Below are 23,999 nucleotides of genomic sequence, written 5' to 3' on the forward strand. Positions count from 1 at the left end.
TTTATTTAGTTTGCATATTAGCTTTGGTCAAAGTCAAGCTTTATAAATTTTGACCAAGTTTATAAACAAAAATATTAAGATATACAATAACAAATCAACAACATTAGATTTATTATTGAATGTACTTTCACATCGTATAGATTTATTATGATAAATGTCTATATTGTTTTCTATAAACTTGGTCAAACTTTACGAAGTTTGACTTCAGTCAACTCTAATATGCAGAGTAAATAAAAACGGAGGGAGTATTATGTTACTACCTAAGTTACTCCCACTATGACTAGCCTAAGACTAGCCACAGTGGGAGTAACTTCAGCAGTAACATCGAGTCCAACTCAGCAAATTTTCTTATGTGGCAGTGAGTTAATGAAGAGAGAGATAGTTATAGTAACTTAGCTAGTTAGTGTAACATCACATGTCTCAATGCAATATGAGTCTATAACCTAATAAATGAAGCTTTGCATGTTACCACACTTATGTTACTACCCACTATGAAGGTAGTAACATAGTCTAGGGATATGCGTATGTTAGTAGTGTATGTTACTACCCATTGACTAGCCACAATGGGAGTAACTTCAGCAGTAATATCGAGTCTAACTCATCAAATTTGTTTATGTGGCAATGAGTTAATGAGGAGAGAGGTAGTTTTAGTAACTTAGCTAGTTACTGTAACATCACATGTCCCAATGCAATACTCCCTCCTTTCCGGTTTATAGGGCTTATCTCAAAATTTTAGTTTTTTCCATTTTATAAGGCTCAATTTGGTTGTTCCTCATCATATGTTCAGATTTCAAGGTGCATTAAATCATTGCATGCAAATATTAAAAGAAGATTGACCAATGCATGTACTTTATGCATGCTTGCATTGCAATTAATGCATTGATAAACACAATTTTTTGAGGAAAACAAGAGCATTAGTTTGGTGCTTTTGCAAACTACAAAAAATATTCCACCACTCACCATCTACCTTAGTTGATGAGATTTTTGAATTGAACCCTATAAACTGGAAAGGAGGGAGTACTACATTTGTAGTACTAGGTCATCGATTTGAGGAATTAAATATGTGTTATATGTCATGAAAAGTATATCACTAGATTTATACACTGATGTAGTTTCTAAATATATATTTTTTATCACATATAATACATATTTAGATAGTTAAATCGTCAACCTAAAACTACGCGAATGACTTATTCACTGAGACGGAGGTAGTATCAGTGTATAACCTAATAAATGAAGCTTTGCATGACACCACACTTGTGTGTTACTATCCATTTATGAAGGTAGTAACATGGTCTAGGGATACATGCATGTTACTAGAGTATATTACTCTTCATTGTGGCTAGTCTAAGAGAAAAAACAAGAAAAAAAGTACTCACGTTATTAGGTTTGTATTCAAAACCAGGTTTAAATTTAAAGAGCTTTCGACTATACGCGAACGGAAGGAGTGGAGTACTACTCCTAGAGAGCTGGAGCCAAAGCAGACCAGCACTGGTCCTTGAGAAAGCGAAATGATGGGTGGTGCGGTGCGGTGCCGCGCCTGCGCTGGCGGTCAAAGCGAGAGGCAGGGGCCAAAGGTGGTTGGCAGCATCAAGAAATGCCCTCCTCGATTGCTTCTCCCGTGGCCCATGGATGTATGGCCATTGGCTTCGGCCTTCGGGTTGGCACATCGCCATGCCGTGCCGCTGGCCCCTGGACCACATTGACCAGTCAGAGCCGGGCCACGGGCGGCGGGCCGGGGCGGGGCGGGCACACTGCACACGGCGACCCCGCGCACGCCATCGACGCAACGAGAGATGCGGTGGGTGCGCCCCGTGATGAGTGTCCCCAGCCAGATCGATCCCACACGCCCCGCCTGTCGATTCGGATTAGCCTAGCCCTAGCCAGTCAACAAGCTAAGCTCTGAGCTGATTAAACAAAGCAGTCCGGAGCCCGGATTGGATTGAGCGGCATCTCCCTGCCCCCCTCCCTGTGGCCATCGGCATCGTGATGATCATTGCGGCAGTTAAGTTATTGGGTCATTTCGCTGTTCAGCGTGGAGGCCGGTGCGCTCTGCGCTCGGGGCATCGGGGGAAAGCGACACTGCCTCCTCCTCGCTCAGCGTTGTTTATGGAGCTCACTTCATCCTGTTAGCTGCAGTTTTTTAGCATTTTTTTAATCATCCCGCTTTGTGGTTGAGGGGAGCAGCGCAGCGCAGCGTCGCAGGTCAGCCGCAGGCTTTGGCATTTTTATACTGTGGCACCGTCTCAATGACCGTGTACTGGGCAGTCTCAGGTGCATGCTGACGGACGGATGCCGAGGGCGAGGCGCCCCCCGAAAGCTGGTTTAAAAACGGAGCATATTCGTGCCGTGGCCAATCCAAGTTCAAATCACTCCACTTTAGATTAAGCTCGATCGATCCACCCGGCCAGCGCGCGCGTGTATCGGGCCCAGACGGCAGCTGCCAGAGCCTGTAACGCTCGCCTGTCGCCGGATCCAGTGACGCACGCAAGACCGAACCTCGATCAAACAGTAGCATTGCGTACAAGTAGTACCTACCCACCCGTCGAACGGGCTGCTGATCTGTGCGTGGCGCCCATGCCCTTGAACGCACGCACCGCACCGCGCCAGCTGTACTGAAGGCGACGAGTGGACGACGGTTGGTTGGGCCGGCGCCTAGCGAGCGAGCGATCGGCGCTTTGCCTCGGCCGGGGGCAACGCGCGACAGCGTACGGCCCGCTCCTGTGCTCGCACGTCGGGTCGGGCCGGTCAGCCATGATTCAGGTCACACGCACCGTGTCGAGGTGTCGCGCGTGCGCCGTGCCCCCCATCCCTCCCCTCCGCGCGCGGGCGTGCGGCCGTGCCGGAGGGGCACCCATCCATCGCTGTGCCCGCCGTCCGTCCGTCGGTCCACCCGTCGTACGTGCCGATCGAGAGATGTTTCCGCCTCCGTGCCCGTGGGCCTCGGTGCAGGGAGAACGAAAAAAAAAACGACGACTCTCTCTCTCTCCTTCCCTCCTGGCTGCGTTGCGTGCCTCCTCGCCCACGTACGCCGTGCTGTGTACTCTACCGGGCTCGTACGGTGCAACAGCGCCGGCCGGCTCCCTGTGCAGCAATAGTGACGGATCGCCGGACGGACGCGTCTCCGTCCATCGCTAGGTGGCGTCATGTTTACACGTCGCGTTTACTGTCTGCCCTTTGACTTGAACCATGACCTGCACGGCTGCACGTACGTACGTACGTACTGCGTGTGTATGGTTGGCAAGGTACTGTGAGCGTACTCGAGCGTGAGAGGTCGTCCGCGTCGGCGTTTAATTTGCGCACAGTCGGAGCCCTTGTAGCGTGCGGCGCGCCGGTGCGGCAGGCCGGTCAAGGAGCGCATTTTTTAAAGCCTTGAGCTTTGGACATGTCTAGTTTCGGCTTTCTTTCCTGTACTACCAGTGATTACAGTTGCTCACTTTCGCCTTTATATATGTTTTCTTTGGTCCCTTTGATTTCCTGTGCTCAGCCCTCCGGGCTCCGGCCCCGGCCCCGGCCCCGTGGTCGTTGGTCCAAACGCATCCTTAATTAAGACGTACGCAAAAAGAGGGCTCCAACCTGGCATCAATGCACGTGCGATGTTTCCCATCTTTTTTTCTCTTTGGATTGCAATGGAGATTTGAATAATTCCACTAGTAGCACACACACCGACTTTGTTCAAGTTAAAGCAAAGGTTTGTGACAAATCTTCCACTTGAAACGTCGTGTGCCATTTCTTCCATTCCCTTGCCCGCAAGTTATATCTATGCAAAGAAACTCGAGTAGTACTAGTCCTAATCCGGCTTGGTCAGAGCATTGAGTGTGCAAGCAAAGCGGTCAAAGAGAGGGAGCAGCACGTCCGATGTAAGCGTAAACGCAACGTGATCGCGCGCGGGTCACGAGGAGGCAACGAGCCTGCTGCGTCCTTGTTGTCCTTGAGCCGATTCAAAAAATGGGAAAAGGAGAAAACAAAGCCCCGCCCTCTTTGCCGATCTTGATCCCACCGCACGTGCGGTCCGCGTGCCCTAGGTTTAGATTTAGAGTACGTACACAGTACGCACGCACGCACGCCCGTCTCGAATCCGTCGTGGTCACCGGTCAGCAGCCTCAACTTCCGCGGCTGACCGCTCCCGTTCCCCAGAAGGAAAAATAAAACTGTTTTCGTAGTTGAAAATAAACCAAATGTTGAAAAGGGGAAACACAACAGCATGGGCATTTCATTCCTAGGAGCAATGGTAAAAATCACATCAAACCTAGAAGAAGATCACTCGTCAAAGGAAACCATATGCCACCATTTCCTGCAAGATTCTTCCCCATGCCTTCCTGCTTGGTGCTTTTGGCATGGGCCAGTTGCCATACCAGTACGCTTCTCAGCGGCAGCGCCGAAGAAAAAGGAAAAATGGAGCGAGAGAAAAGAAATTAGCAGTACCAGCGCTAGAATAAATGAAAATTGGGAAGAATACAAGAGGGTGCGCAGGGGGATGGCCCACCACGCAGGCAGGGTGTCAGTGAGTGTGCTAATGTGTCTGGTCCCAAGTCCCCAGCTTCCCTCGTCCAATCCCCTCTCACTCGCACCAACCCAAGTAAAATTGCAAATCCGGATTATAATTTCACCAGGATATTCCTGCTCGCTCGCTCACTCCCACTCTCTCTCACACCCTCCCTTCTTCTCCACCCACTCTAGCTCAGCTGGATCTCAGTCGCATTCTCACTCCCCCTCCCCCCTCCCCTCCCCTTCTCCCTCGCTTATCAGATCTCCTCATATGCCCTGCAATCCGCCTCCAATCCAAAACCCAGAAGCTTTCCTCTCAAGCTCCTCGCTTCCTCGCCTCCCCTTTTGACCGGTAGGCAGCTGCGGGAGCCCGAAAATCCAAGAAAAGCAGCGGGTCAAGAAAGAGGGAAAGCAAGCAAGGAGGGTGATGATGATAGCGATAAGTCGCCCCATGATTCACCCCATCATCCCGTCGCCTGCGCGCCTGTGCTAAAAGGGCCTCGCCGTCCGTGTACACTCCAGTGAGCGGTGGAAGGGCGTGCGGTTGCTTCGCGCAGACGGTCGCCGCCGCAGCAATGCCGCAGTACCAGGAGCTGCCCTGCGGCGGGCAGGTGCTCGACATCGACGCCGCGCTCAAGGACGGCATCCTCGGGTGCGGCCCGGAGCCCGGGGACGGCGCGCTGGGGGACGGGGGGAAGCAGCCGGTGGAGCTGAGGAAGATGATGGACGAGCTGGATGCGGCCGGCGACGGCGGCGGGGACGAGGCTGTGCCGGCCGTCTTCATCTGCCCGATCTCCCTGGAGCCCATGGTGGATCCGGTCACGCTCTGCACCGGCCAGACGTACGAGCGCGCCAACATCTCCCGGTGGCTGGCGCTCGGTCACCGGACCTGCCCGACCACGATGCAGGAGCTCTGGGACGACGCGCTCACCCCCAACGCCACGCTCAGGCAGCTCATCGCCGCCTGGTTCTCCAGGCGGTACACTCGCTTCAAGAAGCGCTCGGCCGACTACCACGGCCGCGCCGCGGACCTTGTCCACGGTCTCCGCGGCACGGCCGTCCCGAGGAGGCAGCCCCTCAAGGGCCAGGCCCGCGTCGCCGCGCTCCGGGAGTTGCGCTCCCTCGCCTCCAACCACCAGTCCGTGACCAAGGCCATAGCCGAGGCCGGCGGCGTGTCGTTGCTGACCTCGCTTCTTGGCCCCTTCACGTCTCATTCCGTGGGGTCCGAGGCGGTGGCCATTCTTGTGAGCGGCGTGCCGCTCGACGCCGACGCGAAGGCGGCGCTGATGCAGCCGGCAAAGGTGTCCCTCGTGGTGGACATGCTCAATGAGGGCGCCGTCGACACCAAGATCAACTGCGTCCGCCTCATCCGCATCCTCATGGAGGAGAAAGGCTTCCGGCCGGAGACGGTGGCGAGCCTGAGCCTCTTGGCCGGCTCCATGCGCCTGGTCCGGGACAAGCGGCACCAGGACGGTGTAGCCGCTGGGCTAGAGCTGCTCAATTCCATCTGCGCCGTGCACAGGCCGGCCAGGAGCATGATTGTCAGCATTGGTGCGGTGCAGCAGCTTGTGGAGCTGCTGCCGGAGCTGGCGACGGAGTGCGTGGAGCCAGCCTTGGACATCCTTGACGCGCTCGCCTCAGTCCCTGAAGGCATGACGGCTCTCAAGGATTGCCCGAGGACGATACCCAACGCCGTCCGACTGCTGATGAGGGTGTCCGAGGCCTGCACGCAGCGCGCCCTGTCGATGCTGTGGGTGGTGTGCAGGATGGTGCCCGACGAGTCCGCACCCGCCGCCCTGGAGGTCGGACTGGCCGCCAAGCTGCTGCTGGTGATCCAAAGCGGGTGCGGGCCGGAGCTGAAGCAGCAAGCCTCGGAGTTGCTCAAGCTTTGCACCATGCATTGCACATCCACCGTCTTCCTCGCAAAATGCAAGCTCACCAAGACAATTCAGTGAGAAGAGACCGGGACATAGTCCTTCTGGTTGTGATTTGAGTCGATGATGCAGTTCCCATTGGTCAGCCTCACGTAATCTGGACCGGGGAATGGACGGGAGAAGCAAATTGCTGCCGGATGAAGACCTGTGTGTAGATAAACTCAGCAATTGGCCCAACTTGCTGTGTCATTTGAAGACATGGGAGTGGATGAATGGATGGCCCTGCCCATCGACAGGAAGCTTGGATCGAGCAGCAATGCAGCAGCGCAAGCACCGCCGGAGTCGACCGCCGGATGTACATGCAAATTGGTGTGAATTAGGTCAGCTCAATAAGCACTCAAGGGTTGGGCTGTGGTAAGTACAGCCAGTTTTGCCATCTATCAGTAGCTGAGAATTAAGCGAAGGCCTGCAATTTTAGATTTTTGGCAATGTGGGAGGCTGTCAGGGCTGTAGTTCTTCCTTTTCTTTCTTCTCCTGGGTTTCGGTGTAATTGGTGATATAAATTGGGTAGAATTGTACACAGTACTGCCGCTTCACAGTTCAAAGCTCGAGTGCACATTGCCATATAGCTAGGGAAAAGTTTTGAATTCTTCCTGCATCTTGGATTATTTGATTCTCCGGTCAAATTTGGCAAGTGTACACTTTGCGTATAGCTTGTACCACTACTGGATAGCTTCAGGAAGCGTCACTGGTGTTGAAATTGGAACAGTTGAAAGATCTGGTTCTGTGTTTTGTTGTGCCGGAATTTCTGCTCACCCTATCTCATCCGCCTCATGTATCATGTTCCACTCGCAGTTGCATTTTCTGACCTATTCAGTGTATTGGGCAACCAATTGTTCCATATACTACTACATTAACAGTGCCTAATTGACGTAGATTATGGTATATTTATAGATTCCTGCATTCTCTCTGTCCGTATCCTGGCAACGCAAGTAGTACAGTATTGCAATTCACATCAGAGGGTCCGGTCCTGCCCTCCGACTCCAGTCAGCAAGGACAAATAAAGCCACCTGCGTCGCACACTAGGCCATAGCTATAGCTTAGGGATAGGGTCATGTGTATGATTGATCGGAGAGGAGAGGAGTTGGGGTTTGCATCTGCATGATTGATCACAGAGGGGGTTTTACATCGTGCAGGCTTTTGCTTTATGTGTCCCAAACCATACAGTAGAAACCACAGGGCGCCGAGGCGTTGCTGTCTCACTGCGGCTGGCTGGATGAGATCGCTGGCGCTGGCAGGCGGCGTAGCGTAGCGTAGCTGGGCGGTAGAGTGTGTAGTGTTGGCCCAGTTTGGAGGTGCTGATGGCCATTTGACCAGGGAAGGAAGGAAGGAAGCAGCCGTCGCCGTCGCAGTGCGCCCCCTGCTTTGCTTTCCGAGATCCACGACGTGACGTCTCCATGTCACGCACTACGCTAACCGCACACCCACACACGCGCGGCCTTGTCGCTTTTGCGCGCAGGTGGGAAAAGAAAAGGAGGCCAAAGGCTCGCCGCGGCATGCCAGCCCATATGGCGCGCCCCCGCGCGCGCGTGGCGTAGCCAGGCAAGCGAGCAGGCCATGTGGGGAAGGCGAGATGACACAACCGCGCGCGCGCACACACACACACTCGGACAGAGGCTGGCTGGACCACGAGCGCGCGCGCGTGCGTCCATGCATGCATGCATGTGTCCGTCTGCGTCGGCTCGGCGGGCCTCATTGATGGACGTGTTCGTGGAGTCGCTGCGCGCAGCGACGAACTGCCTTTATTTAACAAAGGAAAAAGTCTAAAATAAACCTTGAACACATAGACAAAAGCTAAATGGAACCTCAAACTTTGAATCCCGGAAATCAGCACACCGAACTCTCTGATCCCGGTCTATTTTCAACCTTGAGTGAGTTCCCAAACAGGGATTGTTGACGTGGCATGTTAAATCCCGGGATTGTTAGCTCTGGACTTTACTGGGCCGGCCCATCAGGCAGGCAGCAAGTTTTTTTTTCCTTTTCTTAAGGCGTGACGTAAAAAGTCTTTCTATTCCTCAAAGCGCGAAGTAACAAAAAGACTCTCGCAGAGTCAAACTTGGGACCAGGCTGAGTTGAGCTCATCCCGCTAGCCACTAGAGCAGACAACTATGAGCGATGTAGTAAAAGGCATGTTGTATTTAAGCGGCGGCCGAAGCGTTAGAACTTTTAAAACATTTTTAGGACAATATTTAATACATAAACAAATTTGGAAATGCCCGAACATTTTATAAAGTGTGAGCACTTTTTGAATTTCTGAATAGTTTAAGAAAGAACTATTTTTTGAAAAAGCGAACACTTTCTGAAATATAAACATTTAGAAACATGAAGAAAATTTGAAGGTGCGAACATTATTTGCGAATTGTAAAACTGGGAACAAATTTTGAAACCCAAATGTGCAAAGAAAATGTTTATGACATCTAAAAAATATCGCGAGTTTAGATAAATGTATGTGGCATTTCAAAAATAATTGTGCAATGTAAAATAATATTCGTGCGATTCGAAAAATGTGTTTGTGGGATTTAAAAAAAGTGTATACAATGTGAAAAAGATTTTGCGTGATGTAGAAAAATGTGTCAGACCCTTAAAAGACTATATGTGACATGTGTTTGAAAGAAGTGTATACAATTTGAAAAATGTGTAACAGAGTAAAAAATATTCATGTAGTTTATAAAATGTTTATTGTCGTTAAGAAAATGTAAAACGTGTATTTGGAAAAATATTACCGTGTATTCAAAAAAGAATTGAAAACATGTATATATTAAAAAATGTACATAATGTATTTGAAAAATGTCAAAAGTGTATAAAAAATATTCCATGTCTGTGCTAAAATGTACGTTGGCTACCGAGAATAATTAGACTTGTGTAAAAAGAATATCAGTTACCGGTAAAGAAACAAAATAAAAGCGAAAAACTAGAGCAGCACGAGCAACTCAGCTAATGGGCCGGCCCAATTCAGCGAATCCCAGCTAAATCCTGTCAAGGTTCAAAATAGACCGGGATCCGAGAGTTTGGTGTGCTGATTTCAGGGATTTAGAGTTCAGGGTTTTATTTAGCTTTCGCCTACAAATTTAAAGTTTAATTTAGACTTTTTCCTTTAACAAAAGGAGCGCAGTTCGCCTCGGATCGACACGGGCCGAGGGGTTTTGGGTGCAGCCCTGGCCATGGGCTAGATCGTGCATGCATTAGCCTAGACCGCCTTTATGCTCGCGAGCACACTGCACTGGCAAAGGCTGGAAGGTTTGACGCCTTGACGGGGGTTCTTTATATCGCACTTGGTGTATGCACTGCGCGCGCCACTATGCTGAGAATGTGCGGCTGTTGAGTGGTCTCTCTTCTTTCTTTCCCTTGCGATGAATGGAACGCTCCATTATGTTGTTGCGGCCCCCGTTCCATTTTGGACCCCCCGTTGGGGGCTCTGCTGCGCCCTGTGGTTGCATCACTCAAAGCCGGAGCCTCCATGTGCAATCAATACCCGAGTGTTCAGAAGAGATTTTTTTTTTTGCGGCGAGAAGCCCAGGAAAAAAAGGGGGGTGTTGGTTTCAGATTTTGCTCATGTGGTGCCCCCAGTGAACTTGTTGAACTCGCGAGCAGAACTGAGGTATCTGAAGGTACGAGTTGCGGTGCGAATTCCCGGCACATCTCCAACGACAACCCGCAAATTTCCTTCAGCATTTGTCCATGAACAGTGTGGGAGAGGGAGGGGAGGTCGCGGACACGGATGTGCGAGACCACCATCCAACAATAGCGGTTTACATTTCAACCTGCATTTAAACAAACCAGACGAAATAACCGGCCAATATTCATCACAGTTTGGATAGAAAATAGCACAAATCATCCATACATAGCATGTAAATTTAGTCTAGTACAAGAATGTCTAAAATTCGACTAGATTCCGGATGTCCAACAAGTTTTTCATCAACGGATCATGTCGTTCCTTGCATACTCTCCCTTTAGCTTCATCCAACAACGTGTGCACGTAAATGACCGTCCCTCTGTCCTGTGGTACACCACATCAGCGCGTGCATGCTACATATAATGTGTAGACCAACATTCAGTGAATGAATCAAGCAACAAGTTGAGCAAGAGGAAGCAAAACTTATGATCTCGTACTCCGCCGTGTGTAATGGTCACCTTGCCTCGAGCTGACAAACCGCGTCGCAAAACTTGGTGACGCTGATCTGTATAGTGTGCCAGCGATACGACAACGACCTCACGTTGCGTTGTTGAATGATGTATATGTCCTAGGGCGCATTGTGCTTTCGTGGGTGAAACGTTTCGTACACTTTCTGCCAAAAGGCCTCCCCTTTGCTCCTGCCTACAAAATTTGCGGATACATCCAACCACGCATCGCACAACAACTCTTCCTCCATGGTCGAGTAGCTCACCATCCTTCATACTTAAAAACGACATAACATTTGAAAATAAACTCAATGGTGTTGGACCGAACAACTGTCGGGTGTGGTGTCCGCCATGGAGGTCGTCCACAGGGGGTGGAGTGTACTTTGGTACAAACGGCTCCAGGGTGAACAACTCCGTCGTAAAGGCGAGCAGGCGCGTTAGTGCTATTTGCGCACGTCCGACAATGCCTTTGTGGCGGCCGGACATACAATAACGGTGGCGGAGGTGGAGGGTGCGGATGCAATGCAATGGGAAGAAGGGGCGGAGTGGAAGGAAATGTGACCGATAGGGGAGACTGGGTGGGCCTAGGGTGTCGGAGTCCTATGTGTCTACTATCCGGACCCTCGCAACCCCCTACTTTTTCTCCAATTTGCGGGAGAAAACGTGCCCGGACCGCCCCGTGGACAGATACAGGACCGTGTTAGATGACTTTCGCTGTCAAAACATAGTAGAAAACCAAAAAATTGCCCTATGAACACCTAGGAAGAATATGAAGATGCATATAAGGTTTGGCTCAACGATCGTTACCGACTCCAGAGTGTAGCGAAAGTAGGCGAGTCGATGTAGATCGTACTTGAAGTCCCTCGTACGATAGATGAACGATCTCGCGACCACCCATTAACGATCCCTCGACCGAAAGACCGAAAGCATGACCTCTCTATTTGGTTGCAAGCGTACGACGGCTACTTGTGAGCTGCGTTGGGATAATTAATGACCCACAAGTGTATGGAGTCAATTATAGCCCTTTTCAACAACTAAGAGTGTCGAACCCAACGAGGAGCAAAAGAAAATGACAAGTGGTTTTCAGCAAGGTACTGTCTGCAAGTGCAAAAATTGTGAGTAGCGGAGTAGTTTGATACCAGGATAATTTGTAACGAGCAAGTAACAACATTAGTAACTAGTAACAAAAGTGCAGCAAGGTAGCCGAATCCTTTTGAGGCAAAGGACATGACGAAACGGTTTCTTATGATAAGCAAAGTGTTCTTGAGGGTACACGGGAATTTCATCTAGTCACTTTCATCATGTTGGCTTAATTCGTGTTCGGTACTTTGATAATTTGATATGTGGGTGGATCGGTGCTTAGGTGTTGTTCTTACTTGAACAAACCTCCTACTTATGATTAACCCTCTCGCAAGCATCCGCAACTACGATAAAAGTATTAAGAATATTTTCTAACCATAGCATTAAACTTTTGGATCCAATCGGTCCCACATGTATTCACACATGTATCAAGTTTCTGGTTAACACAATTCTAGCATGATAATAAACATTTATCATGAAATAAGGAAATATAAAATTGTAAGTGCATCTAGTGCCCCTTAGTGATTTTGGTGTATTGAAGACTTATAGGTCAAGGGACTAATATGTCTGTGAGTGTACACAGGCTCTATAAGTTGATGAGGAGTTTGATATTTACAGTGAAAGTCGACCCCTAAAAATAAATGTCTTCGGCTGAAGACTTTGGTTCTCCTGAAGACTTTGAAAGTGATGAATTTGGTGTGATCTTGAAGACTTGGATATTCATGCGAGGATTATGAAGCATGAAGACTTTTCTTTTCGTAGTTTCATTTTCTCTTCCTTGAGTCATAGGAAACACCGTACTGTTAAAGGGGGTCGAGGTAATACTAAGGAAACTGATTTCCATGTGATGCTCATCTCAAATCCTACACCTACCCAATCCTTTCGAGTGAAAGCCATTGGAAATCTCATACAAGTTCAGTCAATTTCTTCAGTGACAGAGATAAAGATCTTCTGGTCTCTGAGGAATTTGTTCTGACAGAGATAAAGATTGCGTACACAGTGAGGAACATGATAGCCCTTAGGAATTCGAACCTCAAATCCAACCATTGCTGTGCCACGCGCCAGCTGTCCAAAATATCCTGCCACCTAACGGTCATATCATTGAAGGGCATTTATGTCTTATGATGTCGGGCTGCTCCCTAGGCTATAAATAGCCGCCCCCTACAACCACTAGCTGGTTGGCTGCTCCGAGAGAAACTGACACTTGTCAATTGAGAGCATCCCATCCTCCGAGGACTTTGAGCAAAAATCATGAAGTGAGGAAAACCCAAATCCCAAACCCAAACCTACAAACCCAAAGTGATTGGGCATCACTGAAGAGATTGTTCCTGTGTGGAACCGACGCTTGTTACCTTGGAGGACTGTGTATCCTCCAGACGGTTAGGCGTCATGGTCTGAGCATCCAAGAGGAATTGTGGATTGCCGAGTGACCGAGTCTGTGAAGGTTTGGAAGTCACCTGTGAAGACTTACCACGAGTGTTGGGCGAGGTCTGTGTGATCTTAGCTCAAGGAGAATACGATGAGGACTGTGTTTCCGGGACTGTGTGTCCTCGAGTTTAAATACTCAACCGCTCCAACCAGACGTACAACTGTCACAGCAGTTGGAACTGGTCTACCAAATCATTGTCTTCATAAAGCCGACTAGTTCTATTTCCTCAACTCTTTCATTTCCTCATTCGTGTGTTGATGAACCTGATCATTACTGTTTGAAGACTTTGACTGAAGACTTTCTCTATTTCCTCAATCCTATTTCTCCAGTCACATTGTCTTCATCCTGCCTATCCTGTGTTTACGCTTTCTGTACTTTGTGTTCATCTTTCATTTCATCATGATGACTATGATGTTGCTCTATTATGCTTATACCTGAGTACTTATTCCGCTGCTTGTTGTTCGTGACTTAGGAATTTCCTCACCCTGAAATTCCTCAGTGACGAATTTGTAAAAATCGCCTATTCACCCCCCTCTAGTCAACGTAACGCACTTTCAATTGGTATCAGAGCAAGGTACTCCCTTGTTCTGTGTGATTTTGGTTTAACCGTCTGGAGTTTTAGTTATGTCGACTGCAGGTATGATCAAGGTCTCATCTGGGTGTCCTACCTTTGATGGGACGGACTACCCTATTGGAACAACAAGATGTGCATGCATCTTGAGGCAATTGATAACGATCTCTGGTATGTTGTGAAAAATGGCGTTCCCTCAGTCACTCCGCCTATGAATGCTGCTGATGTGAAGAGATTCAAGCAACTCGATTCTCAAGCGAAGAATATCATATGTGGCCACCTGTCCAAAGGATAGTACGGCAGAGTGAGTGCCCTGGAAACTGCCAAGCTGATTTGGGACAGGTTGTCCAAGGTCAACGAAGGAGTCTCAACTCAACATGACTCCCGAGTTGATGCTCTTCGCAATCTCTTCAACCGCTTCAAAAGACTCGACAATGAAAATGTTCAGCAAACCTTGGATCGCCTCACTTATATCTCAAATGAGCTTCAAGCACTTGGTCCCGCTGACATCATCGACCATTAGGAGGTGAAGAAATTGCTGAGATCACTTGATTCCTCATTCGATACCCATGCACTGATGATTCAAGAGCGAGCTGATTACAAGTCACTTGATCTCGCTGATATCCTCGAGAGGTTAAACACTCATGAGTTCCAGCTTGCTGAGAAGAGAGATCTCTATGGACCGAGCTACGGAAGATCACGTGCAATGAAGGCCAAGGCAGTCTCTGAGTCCGAAGCTGAAGATTCTGGTAGCAGCCTTGGTGATCCTGAAGAACTGAGCTAGGAGCTAGCAATGCTTGTGAGGAAATTCCAGAAGTTCTCTCGCCGCGGTTGAGGGAGTCCTAGATTAAGGGGTCCTCGGACAGCTAGGCTATATGCATACGCCGGACTGTTGGGCTATGAAGATACAAGATAGAAGACTTCGTCTCATGTCCGGATGGGACTCTCCTTTGCATGGAAGGCAAGCTTGGAGATTCGGATATGAAGATTCCTTTCTCTGTAACCAACTCTGTGTAACCCTAGCCCCCTCCGGTGTTTATATAAACCGGAGGGTTTAGTCCGTGGGACAAGAACAATGATAATGATAGGCTAGCTTCTAGGGTTTAGCCTCTACGATCTCGTGGTAGATCAACTCTTGTAATACTCATATCATCAAGGTCAATCAAGCAGGAAGTAGGGTATTACCTCCATCGAGAGGGACCGAACCTGGGTAAACATTGTGTCCCCCGCCTCCTGTTACCATTAGCCTTAGACGCACAGTTTGGGACCCCCTACCCGAGATCCGCCGGTTTTGACACCGACATTGGTGCTTTCATTGTGAGCTCCACTGTGACGTCGAAGATAGGGTTGATGGCTCGCCTTGTTATCAAGGATAACATCACCTCCGGGGGAGCTCTGGCCTCAGGCTAAACCCTCCGGCTGGGCGGCTTCGTCTTGATCGCCCATTCGGCCGTCGGGCCGACAATGACTTCTCGGGTCATCGAAATCGTCTCCATGTTAGCTCGGAATACGCCGAGCAGATGGATCCAACGGAGTTATCTTCTCTAAACAGGCTCCTGGATCGCATCACCGCTTTGGGAATAGCTTCGGACTACGATTGGATTGGGCTTAAACCCGATCAGAGAGAGATTGAATCTCCGCCGATCACCCATCAGATAGCGGTGGTGGAGGAGCAATGCAACAACTCTTCCCCTATATTGAGGACGAAATATGTCCGGATTTCCGAGCGCACCGAGCCGCACACCTGCCCTTGGGTAGACATGCCCCAAACTCCAAACTTAGAATCGGGCTGTGGGCCAGAAAAATTGGTTGACATCCTGGAACCCGAACTATTAAGCTCGGAAACTCCTCAAGCTCTGGGTCACAGATCGGATCAGGGTTCAGACTTAAATCCACCCACCCACCCAGACTCAAGCGATCTTTCCCGCATCAGACAACAGTCCCAAGAGACGGTACATCACTTTTGGGCCAGATTCCTCCTTGTCAAGGACAAGGTCAAAGACTATTGCGATGAAGACACAATCTCATTATTCTGCCAAAAATTGCACGGACAAGGGACTCCTTAACGCCATAAATCGCCATCACGTATCATGCTTCGATGACTTGGCGATCATAGTACAGAAGTATTGCACGATGAAAGCACCTGGAAAACTCAGGCAGCCTTTTGGGATCCACCGGCTCTCGCTAAACCCCTCGTCCGAACAAAAAGGGGGTACCCTCGTAGGTCGCCCGATCCAATCAGTAAGAAACTGAAGCCCACTACAGGGCGCGTAACCATTTTGGAGGGGTGGCTCGATAGGCCATGCAAAATACACACCACATCGGATACCGTACCAACACACAACCTTAGAGCATGTTGGATACTTCGGCAGGTGGCCAAGAGCGGCGAGGATCTCCTCATAAAAAAAACCACAGAGCAACATCCCACAGAACACAACACTACAATATTGACAATCTTCGAGACTTTCGCCTCAGGTAAAAGGCGCAAGAGAGCACTCCGCGGACTTGCCGAAGTCTGCCAAGTTGCAGCAATAAACCCCTAGAACGACACGACCATAACTTTCAGTGCCATTGACGAACCACAATTCAGAACAGTCCGGGCACCGGCCACTTTGGTCCTCAATCCAATCGTGGACGGCTTCTGGCTTGCCAAAGTGCTCATGGACGGTGGTAGCGGACTAAACCTCATTTACGAGGAAACTCTCAATAAGATGGAAATAGACAGGAGCCGCATTGAGCAAAGCAGCACAACCTTCTGAGGAATTATTCCCAGCCGGGAGGCACGATGTGCGGGAAAAATCACACTTGATTTGGTATTCGGCACGCCGGAGAATTACCGGTCCGAAGAGATAACCTTTCAGGTGTCCCCTTTCACTAGTGGATATCATGCCTTATTAGGGCGGGATGCATTTGCAAGCTTTCAAGCTATACCCCATTACAGATACATGAAGCTCAAGATGCCCGGGCCCAATGGAATTATCACTCTTGCCAGTGATCCGGACATAGCACTCCGCGCCGAAAATAAAACAACCGCCTTGGCCCTCCAAGCATTGTTCGAAGCCCTCACGGCCGAAGAATGAACTGCATTACGCTCCACAATGGATAAGGACGACGTGATACTCAATAAGCGATCCAAGTCCACCTCCTTTAAACCAGTGGACGAAATAGTCAAATTCCAAGTCCACCCAATGGAATCCACAAAGACAGCATCCATCGGGGCACAGCTGGACCCCACAATCGATGCTGCACTACGGGCGTTCCTACGCGAGAACTGGGATATCTTTGCCTGGCACCCTTCCGATATGATGGGGATCCCACGCAGGCTGGCCGAGCACAGTCTCAACATACTGAAGGGATATAAGCCAGTCAAGCAAACACTACGTCACTTTTCAGAACCCAAACGACAAGCTATGGGAGAGGAACTAGCCAAATTACTTGAAGCCGAATTCATCAGAGAAATAAAACATCCGAATTGGCTAGCAAACCTCGTGCTGGTACCAAAGAAGGATAAATCCTGGCGCCTATGTGTCGATTTCAAAGACCTCAACAAGGCTTGCAATAAGGATCCCTTCCCTCTCCCACGCATCGATCAGATTATCGATGCTACTGCGGGACACGACTCATTGTGTTTCCTCGACGCATACTCCGAATACCATCAAATCAAGATGACGGAGTCCGATCAAGCCGCAATGACATTTATCACCCCATATGAGCCTTTCTGCTTCAACACTATGCCTTTCGGGCTCAAACACGTTGGCACCACCTACCAACGCATGATTAAAACATGCCTAGAGAAACAAATTGGCAAAACAGTTGAAGCATATGTTGACGACGTAGTCATCAAGACCAGACATGTCGAATCTTTAATAGACGATCTAAGGCTCACGTTCGATAACCTCTGAACATATGACATTAAGCTCAATCCAGAAAAATGTGTTTTCGGCGTTCCCGCCGGAAAGCTGCTGGGCTTCATCGTTTCCAATAGAGGAATTGAAGGAAACCCAGCTAAAATCCGAGCTTTGTCACAGTTGGCTACCCCAACAGATCTCAAACAAATCCAGACACTAACTGCATGCGTGGCATCTTTAAGCCGCTTTATCTCCAGATTGGGAGAAAAGGCATTGCCACTTTATCGCCTTCTTCGACGAATCGAACACTTCGAGTGGAGGGATGCGGCGACGGCCGGACTAGAGGAAATAAAGTCTCTTTTAGCAAGCAACCCAATCCTGGCCGCGCTGAACGTTGGCGAACCCATGTTGTTATACATAGCTGCAACACACCAAGTTGTGAGTGTGGTGCTCGTCGTCGAACAAGAGGAGGACGGACACAAATTTCTGGTTCATAAGCCAGTATACTACGTATCTACTATCCTCACACCATGCAAATCCCGGTACCCACATTATAAAAAAATAGCATACGTGGTCTTCATGGCATCCCGGAAACTACGACACTACTTTCAAGAGTGTTCAATCACGGTGGCCTCTGAAGTACCACTCAATGACATAATAAACAACCACGATGCCACGGGCCGGATTGCCAAGTGGGCCATCGAGCTCCTCCCATTCGACATCACATACAAACCATGGTGAGCTAGTAAATCCCAAGTACTGGCAGACTTCGTCGCCGAATGGACAGAGGCCGAACTCCCTAAAGAGTACGACACATACTCCAACTGGATCATGCACTTCGACGGCTCTAAAATGCTGGCAGGTCTGGGAGCATGTGTTGTCCTCACATCCCCCACTAGAGATACAGTCCAATACTTACTCCAAATATTATACACAGACTCCAACAATGCAGCCGAATATGAGGCTCTGTTGCATGGTCTTCAGATGGCCGTCTCCATGGGCATTCAGCGCCTAGAAGTGTGTCGGGATTCAAACCTTGCAATATCTCAAATAAATGAGACTTCAATGCCAAAGATCCAAAAATGGCGGCCTATTGTAATGTCGTCCTTAAGATGTCAGCTTAGTTTGAGGGGCTCGAATTCCATCATGTGGTTCAAGAAAACAATCAGGCGGATGTCCTCGCCCGCATCTGTGCTAAGCGCGACCCCGTCCCACCTAACATCTTTCTGGAAAGGCTTTTCAAGCCATCTGTGATGTGGCAAGGGGAGACCGGCAACATCAGTCCGAATCCGACCACAACCCCAGATTCCGAACGCACTGACATAGCCGGAGGCTCTGGCACAGAAATAACACCTTCGGCCCATCTCATCATGGCTGTTATCGCCACATGGACCGAACCCTTCTTGGCCTACCTTAATAGGCATGAACTCCCCAAGGATCAAAATGAGGCACGCTGCATTGTGCCGCACTCTAAAGCCTACAAAGTCCATGAGGGAGAGCTTTATATGAAAAGCACTACCGGGGTACTTCAAAGATGTATCTCCGAGGAGGAAGGGCGGCAGCTCTTGGCTGAAATTCATGCCGGCCTCGGCGGTCACCATGTCGCAGCTCGGGCCTTTGTAAGCAAGGTCTTTCGTACAGGTTTCTACTGGCCGACGACCTGAGCAGACGCACAAGACCTTGTACAACATTGCGTCGGATGCGAGCTTTTCGCCAACCAAAGCCATATGCCACCCACCGCCCTACAAACAATCCCCATAACTTGGCCTTTCGCGGTCTGGGGGCTTGATATGGTTGGACCCCTTGAAGGAGGAAGCCAATAAATTCACCAAATGGATAGAAGCCAAACCAGTTAAAATGGCCGAATCCGGACCCGTGATAGACTTCATATCGGGTGTTGTGCACCGTTATGGTGTCCCCCCACAGCATCATCACCGACAACGGCTCCAATTTCACAGCCGATGAGGTGAAAACTTGGTGCGGTAACATGGGCATTAAGCTCGATTACGCCTCCGTCTATCACCCTCAAACAAATGGTCAAGTTGAACGAGCCAATGGTCTTATTATGAGCGGCATCAAACCTAGACTAGTGCGATCCTTAAAAGAATCAGACACGCACTGGGTTGAATAGCTTGACTCTGTACTCTGGGGGCTGCGGACCATGCCAAATCGCACTACCGGATACACACCCTTCTTTATGGTGTACGGCGCAGAGGTTGTGCTGCCCTGCGATATTATTCATGACTCACCTCGAGTGCGCATGTACGAAGAGAGAGAGGCCGAGCTCGATCGGTAGGACAAATTAGATGCCCTGGAAGAGGAGAGCGACGTCACAAAAGCCCGTTCTGCATTCTATCAACAACAGGATCGCAGGTACCAAAGCAGAGAAGTACAGGCCAAGACTTATAACATTGGCGAATTCGTTCTACGTCTACCGAAGAAGAAAAAGGACAAAATTAAGTCCAAGTGGGAGGGTCCCTTGATTATTGACAAAGTTCCCACCAGAGGAGCGTACCGACTGCGTGATGCATCCGATAATCACCTCGAGCCGAACCCATGGAACACCGCCAGACTCCGAAGATTCTACACCTAGCACCGAACTCCCTGTTCGTCTCCTTCCCTCCGTTCCTTTTTATTTACTTTTCACTTCCCGCCTTTTCTTTTGAAAAGCTCTAAAGTTTTAGTGTGGATAGACTACACACTTGTGATGCACTAATCTTCAAGTATGTGCACTCATTATACCCGGGGGCTTCTTATACAAAAGCTTAATATAATTATCATCCGGGCATCAAGCCCACTGCATATGCGTCCTTTTTCCATATGTCCCTTTTCTTCGCCATTATATGCATCGATATGACTTAAGTTTTGGCCAAGCTGGGTTGCCTGCCTCCTGTGCTTATGCCCTACGTTCCCGTTAGTTCAGCTAGGGCATAAAGGGAGCACCTCTGCGATTGTTACTATCGGGTACTCCGGACGAGTACCTCAGACTAGGTGAAGCCGAAAGCTTGCGTTCTTAAGGGAATATTCGGTCGGTGGACTAAAGATGATTTTTACCTATCACAATATAAACCCCCAGATGTTAAATATAATGCGCTTTTTGATCGCAGTTCGGACATGCACATTAATGCATGCGTACCCAGGGAAAGGAACCCTTAACGGAACTATTCTCTCTGGAAGATGTTTCTTACTATCCATGTAATATAACATAGCTAGTTGGGTTCTTGTCTGTTCAAGCAATTATGACCCCTACGCGTGGTTTCCACGCATACACCGGTTTATATTACCGAGCGGGTATTCGGAAACACTCTGGACTGTCGGGTCCAGAGGCTGAAGCGAAAAGGTCTGCCATGACAAATGTTTTACAATCCGGCTAGGGACAAATATGTCAATTGAAGTACATAGTCATTTAGACTCAAATGCTTCTTCTTCTATACCATCCAACAGGTTGTCTAGCTTACAACCCTGTTGGGAATATTTCGCGGCTAATCCTACCTGGTCATATACCAGACTAACGGGAATTTCTTTCCCATCTGACCCTACAGGTCCGACCCGGGCCATATGAATCGGATCGAGCTTGGTATTCCGTGTTTTCACCATGGCCCAAGCCTCCCTCGCACCTTCTCGACACGCAGATATCTTCCATAGTCGGAAACGCCACCACGCTCCCTTGAAAAGCTGTACAAGCTCCCCCATACTTCATGGTAGGGAGGCGGATGGCCACAAGGCCTTGGCGACACTCCGCATGACCTGCCGAACTTGCTCGTGCAGCTACGAGAGCTCTTGTAGCAGATCGCCTGAGGATCCTGGCATCTCCTCTTCGGGACGGCTAGTCAGCATACCTACAGACATAACTCTGTTAGTTCCTATCTTTGCCGAACTATATAAATGTTCGTTTGAGCACATACTAAAAATGTCATGTTTAAGCCACTTATTTTCCTTCACGGAGTCAGCCAGTTGGGCCCAAACATCTTTCAATTGTTCACCCAGCTGGGTATTGGCATCTTGGAGTTTGTTTTTCTCCTGTATGACCCATGTAAGTACACGCTCGCCAGTGGCTGCTTGCCTTTGCGCTCCTTGTTCACCCTCTTGTGGGATTCTTGGATTCTGTTCCAGATCATCTGAGGATTTTGGTCATCAGATATTGTTAGCATTGCTGGTTAATACATACAATATTGTTTTTTCTCAATTCGGGAATACATACCAGTTGATGCCTTCTCAGATCTTGACAGCTCGGCCATAGCAGCCATTAGCTGGGTTCGACACTCTTCCAGCTCTTGAGACAATATGTTGTTATTCTCCGAGAGAACCTATTAACACAATGATCCTTAAATCAATTATACCAATTGCTTCAAGTCTCAGGGGCTACTGATATACATAATTATCAGATTTTTATACTTACATGTATATCTTTTAAATACTGGTCCGTGGCTCTAGCAAGCCCATCCTGAGCGGCTCGGATGTATGCATCACCCGAGTTGAAGGCATTAAAAGCCTCTTCTGAGAAACCAGGGTCGCGGAGTGCGGCCCACTGGCGCTGACGATTCATGGCGCTCTCCACTTCAAAATTTGTAACGGACATTCTATCCGAATCATCTGTATGAGGACAGTCCGGTGTCACTTCCGTGTTAGCCTCCATCCTTGAGACTGGGCCCGGAATCCGGCTAGTAGAGGCACGGTTGGCAGGATCCCCGGACATAGTCCGGCGGATGTTCTTTCTGCTAAAACACAATGGATAGTGTCATACTTTAAGATGACAACCATGGAGCGTGTTTAAAACCATACCTCCTTAATGACAGCTCCGCCATGTTTCTGTTCGCCTTTCTTTTCAAAGGCCTACCCAGCACGGGCGACCCTTGTTGGCGAGTCGCCTCGGGTTTAGCTTGGCGCGCCGATCGTCTTCCCTTTAGAGCGTAAGAATTGTGCGGCGGGTAAGACGGAAGGAGTAAATCCTTTTCGGAAGATAAGTCTCTTGTTTACTTACATGCGATGCAGGGAGGAGGCCGGGATAGTCAGCAATGATGGCCACTTCTATGTCGTCACAACTCGCCTGGTGAAACACCCCTTCCACGAGCTCCATGAATATATCCGGACCCTCTTCGAATCCGGGGTCAAGGGCCCGGTTATGGTCCTCTGGCTGTGGTGCCGGGCTATGGAACTCCCTGGTTATTTTCCGCCATTCCTATTACAAATGGACGGAGTAAATATTTATGAAAAAATGGACTCAGGGAATGAATAGAGTAGAGTAATGGATGGCAGCTCACCCAGCTAGGAGGGTTGTACTTGGAAAATCCATCCAGTGGCTTAAAGCGGATGAATTCCTCTCTTTCCCCCTTGTATAAACCGGACAATATTTCCACTAGAGCAGTGGTGGAGTCTGGACCCTTCCGACTGCAGTGGGTGCCGTCGTATTCTCCATTGAACTGCCACATGGGACGCCCTCGATATTGGAGTGACTATTGATAATGCGGACTGAGCGAGCATTCTTATCTTGCTCATCAATCGAAGGACCTCCCTGCTATCTTCCTCTCTGAGGCTCCGGGGACGTCAGTTGAGGTGTTTTTTCAGTGGACCATTTGTAAACTCAGGAAGACCCATTCAGATTGGATCGGGAAGGGAGACGTCCTCAATATAAAACCACTCAGAAGGCCATTCTTCGGATGCCTTCTTCGGTGTGCCGGATAAGTATCCGGTCCCAGTGATGCGCCATATCTCAGCTCCGCCCACTTGGAATATTGATCGCCCTTGATTACGGGGGACGAGGCAGAAAAGCTTCTTCCATAGCTCAAAATGGGCTTCGCAACCTAGAAATAGCTCACAAAGAGCGACGTAACCTGCGATGTGCAGGATGGAGGCAGGTGTGAAGTTGTGCAGCTGGAGGCCGTAGAACTCCAGAAGCCCGTGGAGGAACAGATGGATTGGAAATCTGACACCCCTCAGTAAGTAGGAAACAAGGCATACTCGCTCCCCTGGATGGATTGGGAAAGTTCTCCGCTTGCTCCCCGCCATCGAAGGAAGCCAATCCGGCTCGAACGGGGACTAGATAAGCAGGAGGTAGAAATCCTTGGGTCGGAAACTTCACTAATCGGTCGTGGGGTATGGTACACTTCTCCCAATCACCCGGATTGGTGTTGCGAGAGCGGGAGGAAGAGCTGCGAGCGCCGGTGAGGGAGTCCTGGATTAGGGGGTGTCCGAACAGCCGGACTATAACCTTTGGCCGGACTCCCGGACTATGAAGATACAAGATTGAAGACTTCGTCCCGTGTCCGGATAGGACTTTCCTTGGCATGGAAGGCAAGCTTGGCGATACGATATGTAGATCTCCTCCCATTGTAACCGACTCTGTGTAACCCTAGCCCTCTCCAGTGTCTATATAAACCGGAGAGTTTTAGTCCGTAGGATGAACAACAATCATACCATAGGCTAGCTTCTAGGGTTTAGCCTCTCTGATCTCGTGGTAGATCAACTCTTGTACTACCCATATCATCAATATTAATCAAGCAGGAGTAGGGTTTTACCTCCATCGAGAGGGC

General features: G+C 49.3%; 1 protein-coding gene across 1 annotated transcript; it reads left to right on the forward strand.

Annotated features, from left to right (window-relative positions):
- The first annotated feature begins 4,660 nt into the window (after nt 1-4,660).
- LOC123092896 (U-box domain-containing protein 75) lies at nt 4,661-7,154 on the forward strand. Its single transcript, XM_044514749.1, has one exon. The coding sequence runs from the start codon at nt 5,064-5,066 to the stop codon at nt 6,441-6,443; it is 1,380 nt and encodes a 459-aa protein (XP_044370684.1). The 5' UTR covers nt 4,661-5,063; the 3' UTR covers nt 6,444-7,154.
- Nucleotides 7,155-23,999: the final 16,845 nt, after the last annotated feature.

Source organism: Triticum aestivum, chromosome 4B (assembly GCF_018294505.1).
Source record: "Triticum aestivum cultivar Chinese Spring chromosome 4B, IWGSC CS RefSeq v2.1, whole genome shotgun sequence".
In the NCBI taxonomy this organism is placed as follows: Eukaryota; Viridiplantae; Streptophyta; class Magnoliopsida; order Poales; family Poaceae; genus Triticum; species Triticum aestivum.

Bases quoted from the DNA above. Each gene is read 5' to 3' on its own strand.
- LOC123092896 (XM_044514749.1), top strand. From the start codon at position 5,064: ATGCCGCAGTACCAGGAGCTGCCCTGCGGCGGGCAGGTGCTCGACATC.